This window comes from Balaenoptera physalus (assembly GCF_965194825.1).
Source record: "Balaenoptera physalus genome assembly, chromosome: 11".
Taxonomy (NCBI): domain Eukaryota; kingdom Metazoa; phylum Chordata; class Mammalia; order Artiodactyla; family Balaenopteridae; genus Balaenoptera; species Balaenoptera physalus.
Genome location: NC_138896.1, coordinates 75,774,169 through 75,800,562, shown reverse-complemented (window position 1 = coordinate 75,800,562; position 26,394 = coordinate 75,774,169). Strand labels below are relative to the sequence as shown.

The 26,394-nt window shown below is 50.3% G+C and overlaps 1 protein-coding gene across 9 annotated transcripts in view; it reads right to left on the bottom strand.

Moving 5' to 3' along the window:
* Positions 1 to 26,394, bottom strand: part of CACNA1D (calcium voltage-gated channel subunit alpha1 D) — a 319,798-nt gene that overhangs the window by 18,531 nt on the left and 274,873 nt on the right. For 6 of the 9 annotated variants that reach the window (XM_082414398.1, XM_082414397.1, XM_082414400.1 and 3 more), the window contains 10 exons: positions 22,531 to 22,575; positions 21,992 to 22,120; positions 19,371 to 19,436; positions 17,602 to 17,693; positions 16,554 to 16,713; positions 15,857 to 15,984; positions 15,622 to 15,718; positions 12,113 to 12,215; positions 11,674 to 11,775; positions 6,735 to 6,865 (listed from right to left, as the gene is read on the bottom strand). In XM_082414398.1, coding sequence (XP_082270524.1) covers positions 6,735 to 6,865; positions 11,674 to 11,775; positions 12,113 to 12,215; positions 15,622 to 15,718; positions 15,857 to 15,984; positions 16,554 to 16,713; positions 17,602 to 17,693; positions 19,371 to 19,436; positions 21,992 to 22,120; positions 22,531 to 22,575 — 1,053 coding nt within the window. The remainder of the gene's footprint in view (positions 1 to 6,734; positions 6,866 to 11,673; positions 11,776 to 12,112; positions 12,216 to 15,621; positions 15,719 to 15,856; positions 15,985 to 16,553; positions 16,714 to 17,601; positions 17,694 to 19,370; positions 19,437 to 21,991; positions 22,121 to 22,530; positions 22,576 to 26,394) is intronic. The other 3 variants (XM_082414405.1, XM_082414403.1, XM_082414404.1) reach the window with 1 other exon arrangement.

Genomic DNA, 26,394 nt, shown 5'->3' with positions numbered 1-26,394 from the left:
CTTTTCTACGTTTAAAGCTATACTCTTCTTTTAAGGTCTTAGGAAAAAGGACAGAGGTGTCTGCAGTTGGACTGTAAACCAGGTTCCAGGGAAGCCTTGTTTCCCTTTCGAGCGAGGCGGGAGGTGGCCCCCGCAACGTCTGGCTGTCCTTCACCAACTGGTTTCAGCCACCAGCCACCACCAGGGCCGTCACTCAGCACACAGCCAGGCCCACGTGGGGCAAGATTCTCACGTTCCATTTAGACCGCTCCGTAAATCCCACCTAGAAAGTTACTGTTTTCCAGTTTCTACTTATTTGGAAGGACTGTGCAGAAAGGCATGTGGAGACACCAGCCACATGGATTGCTTAGAGCTGTTCTGCTGAGGCTCTGGTGTATAGAGACTTAGATCTAGAAGACAGCTGGTCACTGTGGGCCTCTGAGATGGGGTGACACAGACGGGGGCGGGGGTGAGCACATACACTCCCTTTAGTGTTTAATAAACGACATCAGAGTCGGTCAGGGACAGAGGGATCGTTTGTGATGGTGGATAAACTCCTTACCTGTGCCCATAGAGCTGACCAGCTTCTTTTTCAGGGATGCTACACCACATACTTCATAACTGGTTTATCCCAGGCACTACCCAGTCAGAACACAGGTGGGCCTTCAGACCACAATAGGCTCCCAGAGGTCCCCACTACACCAGGCATTCGCCCTTTAGTTACTGAATCACAGAGGGGTTTGGTGCAGGGCTGGGATGTTAGCAGGGGGTGAGGAGACTCAAAGTGCTGGGGGCCACAGCTGTCAACTAGCAGGTACAGCTGCGCTTCAACATTTTCACAGGGGTCACCCCCACGCCCACGTCACCACCCATGGTGCTGTGTGAAGAGGTCAACCCTGTTCTCTGGCCCCATGGACTCTGCTGTGAGAACCCAGAAAACCCACCACGAGCTCCTAGACTTAAGACAGTCTGCACACATGGGAACAGAATCGGGGGTCAGGCCTGTTTCCCAAGTGGAACAAAGGTCATAGCACAGAAGACATCACTGGAGCAGACCTCCAGGCTGGGAGGGACCCTCTCAGTCACGCATAGGACGGGCCTGGGGGACTTCTGCTAGCACCACTCTTCCCACTGGCTACACGGCTCCCCCACCCTGCCTGGCTGTGGATGAGCACAGCCAGGAGCTGGGCTTCCCCACATCCTGGGGCTCTCCACGCCCTGCACACACGCACACATGCACACAGCCTCCAGTCTGCACAGACCAGGGCTTGTAACCCTTCTCTTCTCTAGACATTTCAGGAACTTCAAGGTTTTGCACTAAGGTTACTTTTGAATACCTCTGGGTATCTTGGGCTCAGCATCAGGTGTACTGACTCCTCAACTACTGCTTGGAATCAGCTGAGAATTTCAGAGGGGAACCCCCCCACCTCTCGAAGCAACTTCTTGTGCAAAAAATCTACTTTTTGTAAGATGTGAGAAAACAACCTGAAGAGTTACTTCTGTTTACATCTTTATGCATTTCCTAGATATCTCAAAAAGGGGAGAATTCTCTTTCTCAATGGATCACTACAGAACAGAGAAGAGGTCAAAGAAAAACAAGAATTTCTTAAAGTTCTGGTAGTAAACAGGCATATGATATTATTATTGTTGTAGTCTTAATAATAAGCAATTATACGTTCAAAGTGCTTTACAATCACTTAGCTATTCCTCACAACAGCCCTGTGAGGTAGGTCGACATTATTACCCCCATTTTACAGATGGGGGAAACTGAGGCACAGAGAGGTTAAGTGTCTTGCCCAAGGTCACACAGCAAGTGAACGCTGGAACTGGGACTAGAACCCAGGTTCCCTGACTCCCAGTGTCCTTGAAACTGGACCACACTGCTTCCAAAGAGGCATCCCCGGACTGGCTTTGAATTAAAGACGGACAATGTCGGATGAGGTTTGGGTGTGGTGGTATTTCCCGCGGACGCATTAAGATGGAACCTGAGGTGTCGCCTGGGTTGGTTTGGGCATGCAGGTGTATGTGTTAGTTTAAATGGGGGTGTCTGAGCTTCCTGTCCTGTCCACATCTCCCTGCATCCTGCACTGGTCACTGCAGAGAGCGGAGCTGGATGGTCAGGAGGTCATGACGGACTGGCGTATATAAAAGGAACTTTGTCAGCCCAGTGCCAAGGGGCCTGCCAGTCTTTGGTAGTTCAGGTAAACTAGGGATGCAGGACTTTGGAATGGAGTCAGCTGCCCACCTTAGGCAGGTCTGCTTAATCTTTTTAATAATTTTTTTTTTTTTTTTTTACTGGCCAGCATCAGGAAGTTGTGTTCATTTCATTTCTCTGTGGGGCGGCTGCCCCCCTCCTTTGCTCTCTCTCACTCTTTCCCTTTCTCTGAGTCTCTGCTTGGAAGGGAAAACTGTTAAGCCTTGCTCGTTCCCTTTCATGAAAAGGAGCCACCACGAGCAGCGTCCACGACAGGAGACCACGGCTCCGCAGTTGAGCCACGGCCCTGCTTCCACCTTCCGGAGGAGTGCTTTGCTTGGAAGGGGTCTCTCTGGGGCCTTGGGTTTGCTTTTTCCTGCATTTCTCCCGAAATGCTGTTTCAGTAGAAATAAGCCCACTTGAGACTTTTCCCTTTCAAGGCCTTAGCCACAAACGCCTTCCGACTAACGAGCTTGGTGCTGTAGCTCAGGCAGAAAATTCTAAAGCATCCGTTCAAGCATCTGAAACAAATGAATCAGCCAGTGAAATCTCATCTGTTAGCATCTGTTCTTCTCTTAGATTAAAAAAGAAAAAAAAAAGCCTTTTTATGGCTTTAGATGGAATCATGCTTTTAAAAAAAAGACAAAAAAATCTTGCTAATTTTTAGACTAGATAACAAACAGGTGTGGGATATTCTACAGGTTCAATGTTTGTGGAGTATCCCATTTTCCTCTATCTTTATGCCCGAGCCTCTCCGAGGGGGCCACATCAGGGACTGAGAGTCATTTGATTCTGGTCCACCACCCACATTTCTACTGGGCCACCTACACCACCACCTGCCAGCTGGGGCTCAGGCTTTCACATTATAAAACCTAACCACCTAATTCTTTACAAGCTGGAAATGACAGTCTCCTCCTTAAACCCAACTTCCAAACAGGTAAGAAAAAAAAAAAAGAAAGAAAAGAAAAATCTATCCCTCTCAAGTCCTCCTGTCCTGAAGACGGGCAGGCTCCCATCTGGGATGAGTGGGGGACAGTCTCCCCTCAGTCCATCGGAGTGTCTTTTGCAAAAAGGAAATCCTCGAACGTTGAAAGGAAAAGAAATGAACAAAACTTTCCCCACTCTGGGATCTTTTTCCTTTTTCTAATCTGTGAGACAGTGGACTAATTAGCGTCTGTATATTGCAGTCCTCATCTGGAAGATCTGATGAGGCATTACTATTTGCTGGGAAGGGGACAGAGTTTTCGTGGCTGCAGAGCTGTGTTCCTTCATTTACTTGCTCCTTGTGGAAATTTGCAGGTCACTGGGATGCAGCAACAATGGATGACGAGCAAAGGCTGAGTCAAACTAAAGTGAATATGGCATGTGGGGGATGAGTGAGAGAAAAAAAGCAGAGCCTGATGCAGCTTCTCTCTGCTTCCCTCTGGAGAGGGGCTGGAGAGAAGGCTGGCTTTAATGATGAAGATGGATGGACGGATGGAAACTGCACACTCATTCAGACCACAGAGGCCAGAGGACACCAGGTGCCAAGCTCCTACCCACACGTGGATCCAGGAGCTCCTCAAGCCACCCCCCTTCATGTAGAAGGGGCCCTGCAGTTGGTCTGAACAGAGGGAGACCAGATGGAGCCCACAGAGTTGATAACCAGAGCGCATCTGTGTGCCCTCCGAAACCATTCCAGTGCGGGGGTGGGGGGACGGGGGGGGACAGAGAACGTGGAGCAGCTCTGACCCTGCTCAGACAGACTGCACCCTACGCAGCAGAAGCACGCACTGGCCTATGCCTTGACTGCTGTGCTGACCTGACGCCCACACTCCACTTTTCATTAGTAACTGGGCTTTCAGCCTCCCGGCACCCCTGGCACAGGGAGAAGCCACTCATCCCACTTCTCGACAGGCCGTGCCCGCCTTGGGGAGCTTTCTTGAGGGTCTGTGTACTCATCCTAGAGCCACGGTTGATCCATTTCTCCTCCCACTGCCATCTGACCCTGCTTCCCTAACTGCCACATCGTCACGTAATATTCCCTCAAGGCAGAAAGGAAGTGCCTCGTCGTGCTAATTAAATGTAGAGTGACAAGTCACATCTGAAGCCCTTTCTAGAGCACAGGAAGCCAAAAATGTGATGAGAACTATCCTTCAGGGAAGCAAAAATTTTCTGTTTTTAACGTTTGCTGCAGAATCAAATGCATTTTCAGAATGTATCTGTCAAGATTATGAACACAATTTACTAGGCCGGGTACTCAACATAAATTATAGTCCCAGCCTCAACTCCCAATGGAACCATGTGGAAATGTGTTGATATTGGCATCTAACCGGAGATATTTGAATTTCACCAAGGAAATGAAACTTTCTACAAACAATGAAATGAGAAAATGTCCAGGGGAAAAACATTATTGTGACACAATGTAACAGAGTCTTTTTAACCCATGATGTATAATGTAGCTTCAGCACCATTTGAACTTTCAACTTAAAGACTCAGTGAAACCCACCCATGAAATGTGATTATTAATTACGTAGCCATGTGTTGTTGTTCAGGTTTTTAAAACATCCAAACACTATACCCAGCCACCAGAGCAAGCACTGAAGCCATCTAATTGGGAAGCCTTGGGGACTCAGTAAAGGTATAACCCTGTATCCAGATGGTCATCGTATATGCCTTCCGCAGAAAACAGAAGGGTCTCAGCACAGCGCTACCTTGGTTACTGTAAATTGCGACACAGCCATCCATGAAAGAGTATGTTTCCCCCTCCAGAAAAGTCATCAAGCCCCACGAACTAGAATCTGAGAACAGCAAGCAGTTCCCTACAAGGAGGGGATCACAACACTCTGGAATCTGGCCCCCTAGTCGTCCAGGCCCAGCGCTGCTCTAGGGAAGAGCCTGCAGAAACATGATCATCACTCCCTGCCCTTGCACCCAGTCTGGCCACACCGCCCTCTAGAACGTATGGACCAGACCCGTTCAAAGTTTGCAAACACATCTCTTCAGTTTGCTTCTCTCTAAGGCTACTTGTGAGCTGTGATCGGGAGAAAGGCTGCCACTTTTGTAAACTGGGTGGGTCAGAGGTGAAAGCTTTACTCAAATTCTGCAGGCTGAGATGGCAATCAGCTATTCAAGCCTGTGATTCACTGAACTCCCTTTAGGAGATGTGATCAGAGGAAGAAAGATCAGAAATTGTCTTTGGTCAGATTCAGCACCCATCCTTCCCCACCCCAGCCCCCATCACTGTCTGGGCAGAGCCCAGGTTGAATGATGAATCAACAGGTCACTGTCACACAAGGTCATCTCCTAACCCGCCATATGCACACACCCCACCCTCCTTCCTTCACGTGTTCACTGTCATTCATGTTCATTCTCTCTCAGCGAGATCACAGACAAGCCTTCACTTTGGTAATTACCATCACTGAGAACACAAGACAATGCAGGGCATTTTCCCCCAGAAAAAAAGCAAAAGACTATTCCATGTTGAACCTTACCCATACCGACAAGGCCCAGTTTAAGTAAGACAAATGGTGATAACAGGGACATAAAGGAAAAAGTTCTTTATCTTATGCATAATGGACTCAACATGCTCCGGACAGCAGAGATGACAGGGCTTTTGATTAATTTGGACAGTTGTTTCTGACAGCTTGCCAACCTCTGCAGTTCCATTTTTGTAGTCCTTAGCATCTTTTCCTCATTCCTTCTCCACTCTGCTTTCTCAGTCACAGCACTCACAGACTTCCCTTCCTAGCCCCTCTTCGTGCAGGTCTCCACTGGGACTCCCTTTCCCCACACACCTGCTTCCCACCAGGGCTTTGGGCTCACCTAGGATTCTACACCCTTGAATGCATGGACCCGAGTTAGAACCAGAGGTTCCTGAAACCACATCCCCCCTCCAGGAGCCTGGGCGGGGCCCGGGCGGGTGAAGGGACCAGAGGCTGGCTGGGTCGAGAGAGAACAGCATTTGCACTGCAAGCCTCACGGCCATCAGGAGACAACACGCAGAGACAGACACACCGCACGCACACACACACGCGCATACACACTCACACACACGCGCACACACGCACACATGCACTAGGAGGTGATGGATGTCACTGAGATGGACCGAAAACCAACAAGCAGTGGGGTAAGAAACAAACAGAAACAAAACAAAGCACTTGCGTTCAGATGGAAAGCTGTTTCGTGGGCAGCTAGGGCCCGAGCCCGAGGCTGGGGGAAGGTGGGTGCCTGCTCGGAGGACGCTGCCTTTGGAGAAGCCTGGGGGAGACAAGGCATGAGGGCAGCTGTGGCTCCCCTCCCGCCAAGGATGTGTGCCTCGGCCACTGTCCTGGGGGCCCTGCCCCACGGGCCGGGCCACAGTGGACGCGGATGCAGGGGCACGCCAGAGAAAGCAGGGAGGGGGAGGCACTTACCTGGTGGCCCAGAAATGGCTAATCCACATTTGGGGGAGTGTGCAGTATCTCAGTTTAAACAAAATCCTGGCGGTACTGTTCAACCATGAATAGTCAGCTCTCTAGTATTTCAAATAAGCTCGTAAAATCGTTAGTGCAAAGGAGAAAAAGACAAAACAACAATTCACCTGTAGGGCAATTGTGCTGTTCTTCGCGGGGTATTTTCCCACCAGTCCTTGTTCTTTCCGTTTCTTGAATTTCCTAAAGTAGTCCTGTATCAGGAAAGTGGCATAGAACTTCCCCACGGTTACCTCATCATCTAAACGGAGAGACCAGACAGAGCTCTCCCGAATCAGCATATTTGCAGCAAGAGCCTAAACACACTTCTGGCTGGGGCTGGGGGCAGGGCAAGACGGGGCATGAGGCACTGAGCTCTCGCTTAGGACACGGGAGACTAAATCTAGCGAAAAGCAAGGCTGTGCAAAGCAGTTAAGGCTCAAAAATAGAGTCAGTTAAATAAACTGATGCTCAAAATTGCAGAAAATAATACACTTGTCATGAGTTTAATAGAGCAGCATATTAGTAACACTATGAAGTGCCGTCTTGGTTACTGATTCAAAATAAAAATTACAAAACAAAAAAAGGCTTCATGGGTCATATTTTCACCCCTACGCATAGGGATTTGCATGTGTAATTACCACGAACACCCAGGACAATTAACCATCCAAATCCCAATGCCTGGAGATAAAGATAGAGACCTCAGAAAGGTGACAGACAGGCTTGGAAGGAGAGGACATTTCTGAAAAGTGACTGCAGACCCAGATTTTCATGTGCCCCCTTAATTCTCTGCCAATAGCCTCCACATGTCATTTCTTGGTTTGTAATTCAGAACTGCTTGTTTTCGATACTGCAAGTGACAGCACCAACTAACCTCAAAGTTGAGCTGACTTATTTCTGCTTTGTTCAGAAACAACCCCATGGTGTGTGGCTGGGGAGCTGGAACTCCGCAGCGCGTGATTAAAGGTGATGCATGAGGCAGAATAGGGGCTCTGGCTGTCTCCTGGGAAACCACCCTGGCAGTGCCCGTGTGCCTGGGGGTCTCCACAAGGCCTGCTCACCCCCACATCCGTCCAGGGCCCCCGGGGGCTATTGACCACGGTTCACAGAGGCTGGGAGGAGGAACGGCTGCTGCCCTCAGGCTTTAGCACAGCTCCACTTGTGGCCAGGCTGCCCTTGCAACTTACGTGCTATCTTGGGTAAGGGGCTCGGCCTCTCTGGGCTTGCGTTCTCACCCGTAAACAGGCCTAAGCCTCTCGGAGGAGGAGCTGTGAGGATATCGGGAGAAGAGGCCCGTAGAGCACTCTGGGTGGTCCTAAGTGCCAGCGGGCGGGGGCTGGTGAGCCATCAGAGTCACCGTTATTTTACAACCTGCCAACAGTGGCATCCACTGAAATGGATCATAGAGCATGACAGGGTGGGGGACACTGGGACCCTCCTGGGTGGGGTGCATTCTGTGGCCGTGAGGGGGGTATCCCTGTCTGGACACTGCTGGGACATTCTGGGCTTCCCCCGGCCCCCAACTTCCTTGTCAGAAGCTACTCAGTGTTACTGTGTAAGAAGATGCCTGGTGGTGGTCAGCCTTGAGAAGCGTGTAGCATACCTTCTAAACCCAAGCCCGGCAAGTCTGGGAACGGTGTAGGGGCCACCAAAGTGAGCCTAGGGCTTTGGATAGATGTGAAACCAGGTCCCTCATCAGTCTCGGGCTGGTCCAAATGGTCCAACAACGCACTGTCCAGAGGCAGGAAGGCGAGAGGGGAGTGGACAGAGGTTCCATGACTTGCCCCAGGCCAGGTGAGTTGGGATGTGGGACCCCTGGGCCTGGGCTCTCCTTCTTTACCCCACCACCTCCCTGCTCCACCACAAGGGCCACCTGCTCCTTTGGGGCCGCCTCTCCCAGAGTACAAGTCTACCTCCCCACCGGGCTACATGCAGGAGGTGGACCGACTGCGGCCTGAGAATCCCAGGGGCAGCCAGCCTCTGCCGGCCAGGGTTTCCAGTCTCCTCTGTGGGCTCCCTCGAAAAACACTGGCTGTGCTCACAGAAGGCCCACCTCATCCCATGCTGGGATGCTTCCAGCAAAAGCAGGCCTAACCTTTCTCTCCCTTCCACCTGGATGGTGCTAACCTAGAGGGGCCAAGGGGGCTCCTGTGGGAGGGTCTCGGCTCTCCCTGGCCCAGAACCTGGGGGGCGGTGTACTCAGTGAAGAGGGCAGATCAGGTTTCTGCCCAAGGGGCAGCTCCAGGGCAGAGGGGCCCACCTGGGGCTCTACAGGGCAGGCCTCTCAAGGGTCACTTGGCCTTTTGCACTGAGATGCTGAGCTACTGAAACTGGGCCCAGGAAGAGTCTTAAGAACAGGAAAAGTCAAAGCTACAGCAGGTCAGAAAAGGAAGGAAGAGGAGTGAGTGCAGTGAGGCCGTCCGGGCTCAGGACTGCGGAGCGCGACGGGGTCGGCTCTGAGCGCTCCTCAGGGCAAAAGAGCCAAAGATCCAGGTCCGGGGCGAAGGCCCAAAGACAAAGAAGAGCCCCTGGGAGGAGGAGGGACTTCTAAAGGAGGGGGGAAGATCCACGAAACGGCAGGAGACTCGAGAGTGGAGGTGAGAACACGAGCAAGAGCCAGATGGGAAATGAGACAGCCCAGCACGGAGAAAGCGGAGAGGCTGTCACCGCGGCCAAAGGCGCCGCGAGAGCCCGGAATTCTGGCCTGGGTTCCGGGCTCATTCCTGAGTATCGCCTCATCAAGCTCATGATGACCTCGGCGGGGAGTGGGGCTTACATCACCCCTGTGCTGGCAAAGCCTTCTAAGATGGGCACCTACTCTGCTCTGTCACCAGGGCTGTAAGGGGCCCCCGAGTGACCCACGTCGACCAGTCACAGGTTCAGGGCTGGCCTGGCTCAGTTTTCTGCCCTCTGACCAGGTTACAGTGGGCGGGACACCGAGCCCCTCAGCCGTGGGAGCTACCCGTCCGCTGGCCCAGAGGGTCGTAAATATGCTCTCCTTTTCTAAGTGCTCCACGGTGTGGGAAAGGCTGGGACCCAGTGGTCTACTGGAAGGTAAAAGAGGAAAAACAAAGAGGCAAAGGGTGAATGCAGATGTTACAACCCTGCGCAGCAACTCAACCAGAGTCTGTCCACCGAAGCCTGAAGTTACCACCTATGGAAGTTCAGTGACGAGAGCACTTATTTGAGATTCAACCTGGATAAGCTCCAGCACATCCACAACCCATGCCATGGAACTTCTGGAGTGTTCCATCCCTTACTGAGGCACTGTTTTTGTCCCAGGTTTCTCAGTGGTCTTACTGCCATTTTGGAAGAGATTAACCCTTGTCAGCCTAACCCCCCAATCCATGCTAAGAAATAAAAGAGAGAAAACCAGGGTCCGCTATTGGACCAAGAAAGTGGAAGACTACGTAGCCTTCGTGAGAAGGCCAGTAGGGCTAAAAGCTGATCAGCTTTTCCAAGGAAGGGAGCCAAATTCTGGACTTTTTTTCTGGTGAAATGAAAAGAAAGGAAGTTTCACAGTAATGCGAATGACTCTCTCCAGGTGAGACTTGCCGGGATGGGCGCTGATGTGAGAGAGACTGGGCTGTAATGAGGCTGGCGTTTCAAGAGAGACGGGAGGTGCGGGTGCCATTGAGGCAGGTCCCCCCGGACAGGTGGGGCCCGCTACTCTGAAGCATGCGTCTGCATCGTGAGAAACATGTAGGGGAATACAACTGGCAAGAGATAACTCCGATTCCATGCCACCACCCTAAAACAGAATTGCTTCAGAATATTCTGAAAGACTGAGACTTGAAAGGAATGGAGGCTGCAGAAAAAGCTCAAGCACATTGTTACAACGATTGGAAAAAGCAATTCGTCTCAGCCATGCGAGCACCTGGGTGTGCAGCTAAAAAGAAAAGAACGAAAACCAAAGGGTCGTTTTAAGCGTGCAGTATCCGTTCTCCTGTGGAGAGCCAGGGTTCTCTCTCTAGGCGGGAGTTTCCGTTTTGGTTTTGTTCTTTCAGTGTTTTGTTTTGCACTCTATCCCCTTATCATTTCTTTGTGGGCCATCTTTCCCAGCTTTGAGCCGGTGGCCCTGCCAGCTCTGGGTGGCTCCCTCCAGCCACAAAAAGCTCATCCTGCTGCTGGATTCATACCAGGGAGCAGAGCTGGCCAGCGTGCTGCTCTCTCCGCCCCCGAGAGCCAGAGGTTGTCACCTTCTCAAAAGGAGAGGCCACCGTCCGGGCTCAGCTTCTGGACCTGAGCCAGCCCGATCTGGAGGCTGCGGGAGCAGTGACACTATAAAATTTCAGTCGGTTACAAAACACACCAAACACTTGTAACGTGCCCAGGGCTAGGGGGTAAAGTGCGGGCATGTTGGCACCGAGCGAATGGATCCTGCACCTTTAAAACTCGAAAATAAAAGTCAAAACACAATCACCTCCACTTGTAAGTCCATGTATACTTAGACAAAAATGGAAATACAGTATCTGTATTATATATATATATGTGTTTTATATATATATATATATAAATCTGAGAAAAGTTTAGTCAGTTATTTTATGATAACAAAAGGAAATAAGCATGCCCGTTAGTTCCGTCTCTACTCTAAATTCTAAACAAAGGGACGTTTTTGGTAATTATGGTAGCAGATCCAGTCTTAAGAACATTTCAGAAACACCATTTTCTGAAAGCTTTTTTTTGTGTGTGAGAAGTTTTCAACAGTATGTTGAAGGATATAGGAAAACTAGTTTTAAACACTTCATTTTGGGCAAAAAAACAAAAAAACAGGCTTTTGGTTTTGAGGCAGCAAGCTTGTTCTCCTAACATTAATTCCTCCACCCACAAGAGAACCCCGGCTTCAACCATGTGGGTCTTGATTTCCTTCTCACTGAAGCCTCTCCTTTGTGTGCAATGGTCTTCACGTTACCCCAAATCATTACACCAATGGCTGAAGGGCCTTTAGCTATTGGCCTCAGTGCTCTGGCTGGTACCTTAAGCATTCTGCAAACACGCTGGGCTTCCTAGAGACTAGCATTGAAACCAATGTGCTGGTCAAGAACTACTTAGGAAATAAATTGCACTGACCACCAGCTGGAGGGACAACTTGGTCAAGTAGTTTCATGCTGGTTTTCTTCCAGATTTTCTTGATCACAGCTCGGAGTTCTTCATTAGCTTGTTCCAGGTTCCCTGAATTCAAAAAGCAAGAGGGGGGAACAAGCCTTGTTTCTTTTGCCCAGCAATGCCTCTCTGTTCTCACTGGGGCTGCTGGTGGCCCGAGTCACCTCTCAACCTTCCAGGATAAGGTGAAGCACGGAGGGAGGGGAGAAGGGTTGAGGGAAGCAGGTCCAGCCAGTGGGGCCAGCAAGGATGTTCTCACTTCACATACCGCCCCATTCCCTGGGCAGGGGAGTGTCCCCCGCCCCGCACCCCACCTTTGACAAGAAGAGGCCCAGATGGGAATCAAGGTGGGATACGGCCTCCCCTTCCTCTTCTCCCACCTGTCCTGCTTCCAGGGAGGGCTCACCTTCCGTCTTGATTTTAAGAGCCGTTCGGACCAAAGCAAACAGAGTTGCATTAAACATGACTGTCCCATCACTGTTGAGCGGCATGTTCATGGCAACTAGTCTCTGTAAACAGAAAGAAAAGTCCCTTAATAGAACGCAAACGAATGATGACAGCTGCAGCCCTTTTCCTCGTTTGTTCTCTGTTTATCCCTCATCTCCTTTCTAATCAACCCTCGATTCAACTCAACAGCCATTTGCGGGGGCATCTACCATCTGAGGAGCTCTGAGCTGACAAAGATCAAAGCTTGAGTCATGAAGCGCAAACGCGGACACTCAGAAGATGCATTTTGTTTGTTTCTTAGACTCCCTACTTACTGTGCATGCATTCCTCTCCCTTTCTCATCAACCGGCTCTCCCTGTGTCTTGGGGTCAGGCCTCCATTCTGGGCACATCCTTAAGGCTGTTTGGGGGTAAAGTGATGTACCAGGTATGATGGGCCAGGCACAGAGCCTGGGACAAAGGTCCTCCACCAACAGGGTCCATTACTTTTCCTAACGCAGGGAGTGTCCTTCAAGGACCCTGCCCTGGTGAGACCACTGTGGAGTGTTTCGTACAAGTCCACGCGGTTCTATGAGTCCAGTGTTTGGTCTCTCAGAGCTGGAGCCCCACATCCTGCTTCTCTTTTCTCTCTCTTCGCCCCTGTAACACCACCACTGAGAGTTGGAGAGGACCTGGGTGAGTGAAACTCTCTGTGGCCCCAGTTACTGCAGATGCCATGCCCACAGCAAAGGGCTGTGCAAGGGTTAAAGGAGCTCACAGACACTTAAGACTCCAGCCAGGTGCCTGGCACATGGTAAGTGCTAAATAAGTGGTACTTAGAACTTCTAATAGTTTCAAATTTCTTACTTTTGGCTGACAAGGCGTCCCAAGAGAAAGATTTTAAAGCACTTTTCCTCCTCCCGACTAAGGGACTGGAGTCTTGTGTACACATGATTCATTCCACCCAAATTCCTAGTCCTAGGAGAGCCTGCACAGTCACTTGCTTTTCCTGGCAAGTTCCTGAATCAGCAAAATGGACTACTTTGTGCCTGAAGGACACGTAGATCCTTTACATAAAAGGGTCTGGAAATGCAAACACAAAATAACAGCCATGAGCCAGAACCCATCTTGTTCTTGGAAACAGAAAAGAGGCTGATACTGGGAAATTCATGGGAAAAAAGTAAACGTCTGTGGCTTATACTCTGCCTACATCCAGAGTCCAGGATGAGGAGAAGCAAAGACTCAGGCAAGGACCCCAAGGACTTGCCAACTGGACTTCCAGCCCAGGGAACAACGAGTTTTGGCTCAGATTTCTCTGAAAGCCTGAAATACATTGTAGACTCCACTCTCTACTGTGGGTTCTGTCTAGAGCTAGTCCAGCATCTCTTTGGGGGTAGGGTGAACCCCTGACCCCGAATCCCCGCATATCTGTGGGAAGAGGGGACCAGTTGTTGCACAGACTGGCTGGATTTCTATAGGGTAGAGTTTCAACAGGCAAATCTTGCATTTCTCCTTTAAAAAGGGGGATCCTTTTCTATTGCTACAGCTGACTCAAGGTGGTTCGATGTGAGTTCTAGGAAAGGAAAACAAATCTCAATGAGAGCTCGCAGAGAGCATGGTCTGATGTGAAAACTTCAGGAATAGGGTGAGGTGGTGACAGGGATAGAGTAGGATAATTAAATAGATAGCTTAAAAATCCCACTGGGGGGGACTTTCCTGGTGGTCCAGTGGTTAAGAATCTGCTTTGCAATGCAGGGGATGTGGGTTTGATCCCTGGTCGGGGAACCAAGATCCCACATGCAACGGGCCAACTAAGCCCGTGTGCTGCAACTACTGAGCCCGTGCGTTCTGGAGCCTGTGCGCCGCAACTACTGAGCCCACGTGCCACAACTAGAGAAGCCCACACGCTGCAACGAAGAGCCCACACACCACAACGAAAGAGCCCGCATGCCACAATGAAGACCCAATGCAACCAAATAAATTAATAATAAAAAAAAAATCCCACTAGGGAATTAAAGTCAGAAAGGGAATTCTAAGGGAGTTTGGGAGACTGATTAAGCAGTGGGAGACAACTCAAGAAAAGAATCCAGTAACCAAGCAACAATCTACATATGTAGTTAAAGTACAAGACAATAGATACGAGATCTGAATCTTGTTATATGAAGTCAGGGAATTAATGGTCCTTGAAGAGTTGCATTTCTGCGTGTAGCCAAGACAGGAATATAGATGAAAGGGGAAAGAAACTAGGTGAAAGGGGACATTATACCAAAACCTGAGATGAATTACCATGTTATAGTATATGTTACCACCCTTTTGCTAATATACATGTCCTGTAAAGAGCGCCATGACAGTCCTGGTTAGACCATCAAGGGTTAAAAGAGGAACTAAGGATACAAGCCTTGACGTCTAGCCAAAAATGAGGAAGAGGGCGATCTTCTCCCCTACCCCCTTTTTCTTTGATTATAAAAATGTAGCCCTCTTTGTTCTCGGGGCTGCGCTCCCTTGCCTGCCCGCCTGTATCTCTCACAAGCATCCTATGCTAACTCACTCTTTGCCGGCCACTTTGCCTCACGCTGAATTCTTTCTGCATCGAGACAAAAGAACCTGAGTTTCAGTAAGTCCTGACACCAGGTGAGTGGTTTTAACTAAGAGACAGTGGGTTCAAGTCCCCTCCTAAGTCAGGAGTTGTGGGTTCAAGTCTCAATCTGAGGTGCGGACGGGTTCGAGTCCCGTCCGAGGAGGAGTGCGGTTTCAGCAGGAGATCTGAATCCATCCCCGAGATGCCACCGCCGGATGCACACGAGGGGCACGTCACTGTGTGCACCATCACACAAGTTAGGAAATGTCCAGGCCACCAAGTCCTCTCCACTCTACTCCCTAGGTAGATCCCTAAGCCATCCCCTCCTCTCCATGCCCACTTCCCTCTGGCTCTCGGTACTTCACAGGGAGATAATGCAACAGCTCTCCTGGGTGTTCTCCTGTCCCTAGTTCACTTCTCCACTGCCAAGAGTCAACTTTCTAGAATGGACGTCTACTCCTGTTTCTTCCATGGGACTCAGCATAGCACAGAAGGCTCCTCGCAGCTACTCTCAGCTTGGGCCTGAGGCCTTCTGCCACCTCTTCTTGCGTTCCAGCCACACCGACTCCCCATTCTCTTGCCTCCACGTCTGGGCTCCCTTTCTGCAATGCCCTTCCCCCTCTGACAAACTCCTACTTCTCTCCTGCTGGACCTGATGCAAATGTCACCATCCCCTCCTTCTACCCAGTGACAAATTACACAATTCCCTTCCTATTCTTATTGTTGGCTGACAGGGTGACCTAAGAGTTACACAGCTGAGAACTCCTCCAGGGCAGCAACCACAGGTCATTCATCTCAGCATCTCCAGTGCCTGACAGCAGGCTCCACAGAACATCACTTAGTAAGGGTTTGTTGACTAAAGCAGGGAGTCCCTGCAAGAGAGGCCGTCAGGGATGCCAACAGGACACTTACCTTGCAGGCTACCCTGTGTGGACACAATTTCCCAAACCCCAGGGGGGGCTGGATGCGGCGGAGCAGAGTGACCACGTCCAGGTGCTTGATTCTTCCCCTGGAGACAAAGTACGGCATGAGGTGCAAGGCAGCAGCAGCAGGCCTGGGCTTTCGGTCCATCCCACCTTCCACAGAAAAGCACACCCAACATCCAGAAACAGCCCACACAAGCCAGATGGAATTCTTTTCAACCTACTTTGCCTCGGGGTCATATTCGGACCATATTCTTTTGAATTCGTCTAAATGGTGAGGCCCCAGAATAGACCAGTCCCGGGTCAGATAATCGAAATTGTCCATGATGACAGCCACAAACAGGTTGATGATCTGTAAAAGCCAATCGAGAGGGAGTTTCAGCTGTAGCGGGATGAGCTGGGTTCAACCCTAGTGAGTGCTTCCTAATTATAAGGATCACAAGACATTTGGACCCATTTCTCCTAGAGAGGCTGAAAATCTTTCATTCTGGAGAACGTTTAAGAAAAAGGCAGACTTCTAGCTTTCCAAAATGGTTTGGGTATAGGCCCAGGGGAGGGCAGGGGGGAATGTACTGTCTGACCTTTTGAAACACACTGCAGTGTTATAATTTGCCACCGAATAACTCACTCTCGTAAGTCGCTACTATGTGCAGTGGCTTTGAGATTTTTATAAAGGAACCAGCAGCCCTAAGAAGCTGGGGTGGCGAAGCCTGTTAGCGATCACCCAACCCCTGCTCACACCAAAGCTGCTAGTAACACAGGCCTTGCTCAGCAAAACCTCGACGGCCCAGTGGAGTCTAGACTGCTCGTCAGCATAAAATACCCCACGGCTATTTGACGGGGCAACGTCATTGGTCTGAATCCCAAATGCTACATGAATGTGTGTCCATTGGTGGTGGGGTGGCTATTCTGATCACTTACCAGAAATGCGCAGAGCATGTAAAAACTGATGAAATAAACAATGGCGAAGTTGCTCCCACAGGTGTACTCCTCCCCGGGGCTGTAATCGGACTCGGGGTCACAGAGCTTTCCCGGGAGGCAGGCCAGCATGATTTCCTGCCAGGCCTCCCCTGTCGCACACCTTTTTTAGATTAAGCAAAGAAACGAAGAAGGCATTTGAGGCTTAGATCTTTAAGAAATTTTAAGAAAAAAAATTTTTTTTAATTAGACCAAAACCTAAGTACTTTGGGGGGAAAGCCAGTTGGATTTAGTGAAAATTCCTACACTGAAATTCCTACTTATTTTCAAATGCAACTTACGTATCATTAAGGGAGGCCCTGTTGCAACCCCCTTTGATTTATATCAGTCACTTGATACAAGCACATCAATTCTTTTTGTATAAAGGGATGATTGTTTTGTTGTCTTCTCTCCTTTAAACGCTTATGCTACGATTTTTAAACGATTATTATTTTTAATGACCTAACATCTGACAACTTGATTAGATCCCCATTCATTCTGTTGAAAGCAAAGAACTGGAAACTATCTAACTTACAAAGAACTTGCTCTCCAGTCATTAGGACTTGCTTGTATGGTTTCTAGAAAGTTCTCTCACTTTAAGGCGCTTTGTTTACAAAGCTATTAAATGGAGTTAAAAACAATCCCATAAAGTTTGAAATTGCACATCTCAGGATGCTCCCCACTGACTGTGCAAAAGGCCTCTATATTCTGCTAAATTTTCATTTTCCTGGTTGTTTAAGCACACGCGCCCATGTGTAAGCATATACCCCATACCTTCTCGGCGGCTCAGTAGACCTACTAACTCCCAAGTGGAAAACCTTAAGCCAATCACAATGGGAATGACCAAAAGCCTGCAAAATTCCTCTGTGACTAAAATGCTACCGTGTCTATTTAATAGTACAAAACCAACAAACACAAAAGGCCACGATGACCAACTGCTTTAAGAACCCGGGTCCTCTGCTGCTCTGGAGCCCAGAACCAGAGAGACTTGCTCCGGGCTGGACTCAGTCACCTGAAGAGCAGCAGCACGGCCTGGGGAAAGGTCTGGAAATTGTTGTTCCTGTTGATCTGGTTGTTATCTCTCATGGCAACTTTCCCAAACATCTAGAGAGAGAAATTATTAGGGGAAAAAAGAAAAGATTTTGTCATACCGAAAAAAAAAAACAGAAAAAAAAATCCCTCCATATGTGAATTTAGAACTCAAGTTTGGTCAATACCCAGAGTGCCTGGCACTTTATTCATCCCACTAAGATATGCTGGGCTCTGTGCTAACCGCTGGGCACATTCTCAGCTCAAGGAGTTCCTACCCCGGGGAAGGGATGCAAAAAGTAACCAGACAGGCAGCCTCTCCAGATGGGAGCTGGGCTGGTCCAGCCCAACGGGGAAGCACAGAATAGGCTCACAGGATCCCCGAGGCTGGGGGCTGGGGTCAGGGAAGGCCTCCAGGGAGAGAGAGGTTAAGGCCCAGAACTGAAGGGGAAGGAGAAGCCAGTCAGGTGACAAGGAGGGTGAAGAATGCTCCAGGCAGAGGGAGCACGACCTGCAAAGGAGCAGAGGCGACATGGCCCGGGGGCTCCAGGAAATGAAAAGAACGTGAGTGTGACGAACAGCCCAAAGACCAGGCTGCAGACAAGCATGGGGGGGCCGGTGGGCCATGGGAAGGAGGGTGGGCTTTGCCTTAAGGGCCAGGAGAAGTCAGTAAATTCTTCACTTGTGGGGATCACAGAAGCAGACTGACATTTTCGAAGATCCTGATGGCCGGCAAAGACTCTTGAGTGAACACGGGGGTGGTGTGCGAGATGCAGTTTCCAGTTCTCTGCGACCACTTAAGTTTTATATGAGGACGTTATGGCATAAAAGGCCCTTTGGGGCCCATGGCGTCACAAGCTGCTAAATTACAGGGGCTCAAGCACACTGCCTCTTCGTTCAAACCCCCTGGTAAAAGTCCTAGTCACTTGCAAATGCTTCTCTGCCTTCAGAATAAAAATACGTACCACCATTTCTCTGCTGCGGGAATACTTCATCTCTTTTTCACTCACAGCCCTCCCTTACCTGAAAGGCTGCACCTGAACCAGCAGAGAGCGTGGCAGAGGGACCCTGGGGAGGTCCAGGGCCACAGGCTCCTCCACCTCCCTCTCCTCCAGGAGGCGCTGCCCCCTCCCCGCCCACTCTGTGTTAGGGCGCAGCTGTTAGGGAAGCTCCTATCCCCCCTTCCCCACCTCAGGAGGAGCTGGGGAGCATCCCACAGCCCCTCCACCAGGACCAGGCCACAGAAGAGCCTGGTTTCACGCTTCTTTTTAGAGGGGCGCTTCTGAGGCAAGATAATGGTTCCAGTTCAGCCCCAGCATCTAGAAATAGTTTGTAATGCTTTCAGATGATAAACAGACTTTTGTATCACTCAGTATCTTCTTAGCAACTTTGATGTAGAAAATAGGACAATTATGGCTTTTTTCAGTACAGCATTTGCTGTTGCTACAATCAACGATGGGTTTTCTCAATCAGTTGGCTCCCCTCAGACCCAGACTGGGGTGGGGAGTGCCCTAAACCCAGCTTCCTCTGACTTATTCCAACCTCCCCCTGCCCTTCTGAGCCCGGCTCTCGCTGGCACAGGCTCTCTCCTGCAGGGCCACGTCTTTTTCATCTTTATAGCTCTTTAGCAGCCAAGGCGTCTGGCTGAAAAATCATGACCTGTCTTTCCAGTCGACCTGGCCGAGGTACAGCCTGCCACAGATCTGGGGCGACGTAGCAAAGGAGACCCGGGGGAGAGGTGCTGGGGCGTACCTGCATGCCAATAACCGCGTAGATGAAGAACAGCATGGCGATGAGAAGGGCGACATACGGGAGCGCCTGGAAGAGAAGCAGCGCTTGGCTCAGCGCGCGCATCCTGTGCCCCCGGATGGCTTGGGGGCAGACTGAAGGCCCGCGTGGGGCACACACTCTATTCTTTTCCATGTTATATTGAAAGGACATCAATAGTGAGGAAGAGCTTTTTAAACCCCAGCCCAGCAGCACGGCTTCAGCCCTGAGGACGGCAGCCCACGCGCACCTCGGGTTACGAAGCTGCAGGCACGACGTGCTTTCCACAGTTGTTAACAGTGCGTCCTAATCCTAAACAGTGTTGCTCTCAGAAACTACTGTAATTGATGAAACAATTCCAACATGCTAGACAATGAGATCGCTTCCGCTTTCTTTTGTGGGCGTGTTTGGGGTGGGGGCAAGGGGCTCTTTTGCAAAGGAACATCTTTATGCAAAATCACCTTGCATCTGCTTAAGTACTTCCTTAGGGTGAAGCCTTAGGAGTGGAATTACTGGGTCAGAGGGGAAGAACCATTTTCTGGCTGTGGCTGTAGAAAGCAAGACACCTTTCTTAAAATGCACTCTTCCTGAAAGAACCGCGGAGCTGGGGGCTGGGCCAGGGAAGAAAAGGAGCTAGCTGTGTGGTCACCAAGCCTGAGCTCTCCTTAGGAACATCAAATATAAGCACATGTGTCGGGTCAGACCACTTGTCTTTTTTTTTTTTTTTTTTAATTTATTCATTTTTGGCTGCGTTGGGTCTTCGTTGCTGTGCGCGGGCTTTCTCTAGTTGCAGCGAGCGGGGGCTCCTCTTCGTTGCGGTGCACGGGCTCTAAGTGCGCGGGCCTCAGTGGCTCTAGAACGCAGGCACAGCAGCTGTGGCGCAAGGGCCTAGTTGCTCCATGGCATGCGGGGTCTTCCTGGACCAGGGCTCGAACCCGCATCCCCTGCAATGGCAGGTGGATTCTCAACCACTGCGCCACCAGGGAAGCCCACCACTGGTCTTTTAATCCAAGGCTCCTCAACTGCTTGTCTCCCTCATCTCAAGTGACAGAAGATTTCTGTGTGCTTGGCACGCCTCCAGGGAGTGCCCAGATTGTTAAACTTAAGGCCAAGCTCACATGCATAAAGCCTCCACTTGCTCTCCTATCTGAGAAAGGTCATCAGAAACCCAGTGGCTAAAAAGCCTTCCGACTTGTGCCAGCTCTGGATCTGTGACTGCCAGCTTGGCCCCGTGCAGTAGCACCATCCTGACAACTGGACTGGTTACCAGAGTCCCACAGGGTTAGTTTCAGGCTGTCCTTGCCATACCAGTATGCGTTTTCTCCCTAGATGAGCAAATGTTTAAGAATTCTGTTGGCATAGTTTCTCAATTTTTATGGACATGAATGGTCATGTATGGTCATGTCTCTGTGACATGAATTCATCTTATAGTGACCAAAACTTTTAAAACAAAGTTTAATGTAAGAATGACATTATTGCCTGAATCATTCTATTTTTATAGCGGTTCATTCACAAATGTTGGTACTTTGTATTAATAGCAACCGTCTAGGATTTAATCCCTTTCCAGGACCAAGGCTCACCTGCTCGAGGCCTCCACCTGCCCTGCCTCTCTCAGAGCTGTATCCCGGCTCCCCCTACAGTCTCATTTTCCCCAACAGGACTTGCGATTTCCCTTCTTTGAGTTTCTGGATCTACCTCCTTCCCCAGATGCCAACCCTTCTCCTCTTTACCTGTTAAAATTCTACCCACTGTGGAAAAATGTTTCCTGGGATATTAACACCAGTTTCCTCCGAGCCGATGGGGTTGTTCTTTGTGTATCTTCGAATAACTTAATTTGTTAATGTGAGCATTTACTACTTTTGAATTAAAAAGTCAAAAGATAAAGAAACGAAGATCCATCACTCATTTTCTAAAGTTCGTGCACATCTACAAACTCCCCCATGCGGTGCACCTCTTAATAAGAATCTGTGCCCCCCTCCCCAACGGAGTAAGTCCAGAAGACCAGAACATCTAGGGTGGGATGCTGGAAGGTACAGGAGAAGCTGGGTTCTGTTTGGAATAGCCAAGAACCAGCCTGCACCAGGCTGGAAAGCCATAGATGACAAAGGGGACCTGACTTATACCTAGGTGCCCTTCACTCTGTAATCCTCCCAGGCACTGGATAACCCAGGACGGGGGACGGTGTGCTGGCCAAGGCCAAGTAGTCTCTGATTTGTATCTAGATTAGCCAACGGACAGGACTGCCGCAGCCTGATGAGGCTTCCAGGGGTCGGCTGGGACCCTCCCTCTCTCAGACATCAGCATTCATCCCGGGCATCCTGGGGAGGACTGAGGTGCAGGGAGCCCCGTATATCTACCCATCTCAGAAATGCTGCAGATTTCTCAGCTGCAGGCCTTACTGCTTTCTCTTCTGCTTCCTTAAGCAAGTAATCCTATTTGATTTATCCAAGCAATGCTGGGCCCGTCTCCTCAGCATTGCAGGGCCTCTCTGGACCTAGGTGGTCACAGCGGCCCTGCAGAAAGGAGTCTGTATCCTCCCAGCAGGGGACAAGCACTGACTTACATATGATCTTCAAAGACAAAGAAGCCCTTGGCATGGCTCTTACCTGGAAGGACTTAATAAAAGTCCACAGCAGTGTCCGGATGCCTTCCCCCCTGCTGAGAAGCTTCACCAATCGCATCACTCGGAAAAGACGGAAAAAGGTGATGGAGATTCTATTGCTCTCTTCAGAGTTCTGAAGGGTTATCATGGAGAGGTCAAACCCAATGGAAAGTAGAACATGCAACACTTTCAGAAAAACAGCAACAGATGCAAACAGAGGTGGCAGAGGTAAGAATTAAAGATGTGTTTCTAGGGCCTTTTCACCTTAAAAAGCATGATATGAAAGGGAAAGTTACATGCTAACAACACAGGGCTTGGGAAACCCTGTGTCCACACAGCACATGCATGTCCACGTGGTCTAGTGTGTTAAGAGGACACTGGGCTGCTCAAGAGTACTGGACACTGGTGATGAACGCAAACCACTGCAGACACTGTTCTGGAAGGACAATCATGGAGAATACAGAACAACTAGCGGAGAACTCGACATGGCCAAATAGACTCAAGGAAAAGGCCCAGCCCCTGGAGACTAGTCACTGATCTTACCCCAGGTGTAGCAGTTGGGACAGGGACATTTTCACTTTCAGTTGGCTTTAAGAAATCAAAGATTGAAAATGTATTAATGAACTGGGAAGGAAGCAAGGGTTCAGGAGGGTGTCCCCCCCTTTTTAATAAAAAAGATCTGTGGTTCATGTCTGAGGATAACACATCTGCTCCCTCCCTGAGGAAACGCCACAGGAACTGCTTGCAACTGGACTTGCGGGTGGGCAGCCACTGATGCAGGCTCAGACACGACCACTTTCTAATTCACACCCCAGGACATGACGTTTCAAGACTGAAAGACATCCAGTAAAAGACAACGCTGCAAGGCCTCAGTTGTCCCCAAGCACAGAAATGCAGAGTGGGATTCTGCTTCTCGTGGGAAGACTGGTCCTCTTTTTTCAGTCAGGGTTGTGGGTCTGAGCAGCTAACTGCTCCGAGGCGGCCCATTCCTAACCCCGAGGAACAGGATGACTAGCAAACAGGGCCGAGCGGCAGCTGCCTGCGGCCCACACACCTCCCCCGCCCCACTCTACTCCTGGGGCCGCACAGCCGGGCGGCGGGCGTCCGATGGGCCCTCACTGGCGGGGCTGCCGAGGAGCTGGGCAGGCTGAGTCAGGGCAAGCGGGAGAGGGTCTGGTTTCCCTCCAGAAGCCTTCGCTGCCCCACCAAGAAGGCTCAGCTCTGGGTGACTCTTGGGAAGAAGCAGCTTAGCACCATCCTTCCCTGAGCTTCCGCAGTGCTGTCTCACCCAGGGTCTGGCTGGGCTCCTGTCACTTGGGCCCCAGGGTGCAGAATCCCAGCCCTTGTCGCCCTGTGGTCACCGGCCTCCCCACTCAGTCTGTGAGCCCCCAGGGGGCAGGGACCTTGCCTCACTCCACTCGGTGCCCAGCATGGTGTCTGGCACTTACTAGAGGTTCAGTAAGTGTTTATGAGAATGCAAAGAGGTTGTAAGCCAGCTCACAAATATCAGGAGGCACCTTTAAATTAAACAGTAAAGGCTGAACAAGAGTCAGGAAATGATGACCTTTTTTTTTTTTCCCCTTCAGTGGGGTCACCTCTGCTGAAGCAGCTGGTCGACCCAGAAGGCAACAAAGGAAGGAGGCTCTCCTGACTGGGGGCCCAGAACTGCTGCGTGCTCTCCAGGGCTCTAGGGAGCCTCTCTGCACGGTGGGCCTGTACAGCTAAGGGATGTGTGTGCGCGCATGGATGGGTGCAGAAACCCATCACCCTAATCTGCTGGGTTCTCCTCCCGGGAGACACAGGGAAAGGAAACACTCCGCCCTGGAGTCTCACTCTCGTCAATGGCTGCCTCCTGAGATCAAACCTAAACCTCTATAAAATTCATAAAATAGAAGGAGTTTGGGCACATCAAATCACAACTGAAATTCAACGAGATTACTAAGCCAGGACTAACGGGTTCTGATGGGGTTAAAAAGGAGTCCCTGCTTCGCCTGGGATGCTCGGAATGTGACCTCTGCAAGGGGTTGGTCAAAGCCTGGTCACTCTTTTTACATTCCTTCTATCATCTCATCTCAAAAGGGATCACATCTCCTTAAAAGGACAGATGATGGTTTTTAACCCATGACTTTAGCAAATGAAGGAATTCGTTTTCCCAAGTTCTCATGCTTGCCCACACCAACTCCCTAAGGGCTGTGTGCAGCAGGCTCCAGCGTCACCCATACAGCTGGAGTGTGAGGGGGTGTCTGTGTGTGTGTGTGTGTGTGTGTGTGTGTGTGCACTTGCCTATGCTCAAGGGGACCAGAGTGTGCATAAGACAGAACACTCTATAGTATATTTCTGCAACGTCCATAACTTGTGTGTTGGACTTACAAGAGAATAAGGAGGCCGGGTGGTCAGGGAAGACACTCTTTCTGGCCATGACGTGGCCCAAGCCTCTTCTGCTGGCCCCTCCCTAGCCCACGCCAAGTCTGACAGACCTTTTACACTCCCCTTATGACATGAGAAAGTTAGCAGCCAAACTGACTTTTGAAGGGCACATCTCTTTTTCAACTGCTATCTTTGAAGTATGACAAATCTTGGCCTATGAACTTGAAACCATGGGTAGTCTTTTGCTCAAAAAAAACAAAGAAGAGGAAAAGACAGCATTTGTGGAGGGACAAGGCAGCACAACATGCAAGAAAGGAAGGACAGAGCAAATGGCACACCAGGCTGCGTGCACCCCCAGTGCAGCCTGTGACACCCCCCCACGTGCCTCACTGGGCAGGGAGGACTGGGCAGGAGAGAGTGTCACTGGTAGCACTGGGGGAAAGTGCAAGTTGCCAAAATATCTTACAAATGGAGGGACCCTGAGGATGGCTTTGCCTAAACTACAAACGCCAGCCTGATGAAAAGGGCAGGCCAGCTCTCACCCTGGGCTACCAATTGGAACTGCTTGGGGATCTTTAACAACTCTGATGCCTGGCTCTCACCCCAAAGCTTCTTATTTAACTGATCTGGGGTGGCCCCAAGCTTTCCCAGGTGGTTCCAACATACAGCCAGAGCCGAGAGCAGCAGCCCAAGGCCAGGGTAAAGCTGGGCCATGTCTTCAGCTGGTCACCCCTACCAGCTCATTCCCTTTAGGTCTGGAGGGGCCACACAGAATGCGACCACCAGAAAAGCCCATGCAGGCTGTTACAGCTAAGCAATGGGTTCTTCTGGAGTTGATGAGGTTTCAGTACTCAGATGGATGCAAAGAGAGCAGCTGCCATCCCCATCTTCCTTACAAGGGGTGGAGGAGGCTCAGATACACAGGGAGCTGGTGAAGGCTGGAAATGGACCAGGAGCCAGCTGCCACTCCTGGGATCAACCGCAGGACCCCCCCAGAGGCTGTGAGACTAGGGAAGGTCTCACTCCCCAGGGAGTTTTCCAACAACAGCACTAGGGGCCAAATGAATGATGTTTCAATAGATGGAATTCCAGTGTCATCCCAGGGCCTGGACTAGATGACCTCGTTAACTCCTTCCCGAGATGCCACAGTCTTCATCTGGAAACCCTACAGGGAAATGGACCCTCAGCCTTAGGAAGCCAAACTATGTGCCAGAGTCTGGAAAGCTCCTTCCCACAGGGCTCCCAAGCAGGCTTTTGCAATGTAGGCTCTGGGCCAACCCCCTGCAACTACAGAAGGCAAATGAGCCCTGAGTTGCCCAAGTGCAAAGGGATCAGTCTGCATTTATGCATTAATTCCCATCTTTTCCTAGAAAAGCTGAAAGGATGCAGTTTTCCAATTCAGACAGGAAGCAAACCAGTTACCCTGAGGCATCCTGGAGAGTTCTTGTTGGGGAGCCTCTCTCTGACTACTTCTGACCTGGTATGTAACACCTCTGGGATGGAAGGCTTCTGTATTTGGGATTGCTGAGTTTGTCTCCAGAAACCAGAGACCTGGTCCCTAGAAAAGGGTTAGCATACAGCATGGAGGGCTGAACAACCTGACCGTGGATTTAGAACAAGAGGTTGAGTGTAGCTGCGGGCCACCTGGTCCACCCCGGGTACACAAGTCAGGGACAATTCTTAGGTCCCTGGGAGTGACCTCCCTACTGACTTTGTACATGCTCTTAAGTAATAACAATGCAGACATTGCTTCTAAACAAGTGTTTTGCCTCCCCGCCAATAATGATAATCGGAAAGACTAAATGTCAGCAACAGCCATTTCCCAGGTTAGGGAGAATATGATGCTGGATCATTTCTCCATTAAAGGAACAAACAGGCATCGAAGAAGGAGCAAAACTGAGCCTGTCAGTCCTCATCTGACATTTTAGCAGCTTGATGACATTATGACCAACTGTGATGAAGACAAGTCCACGAGAGCTATCAAACCATGACCGTGGCAGGGCAGGGGTCATGGGAGGGGGCGGCAGGATGGAGAGGGCC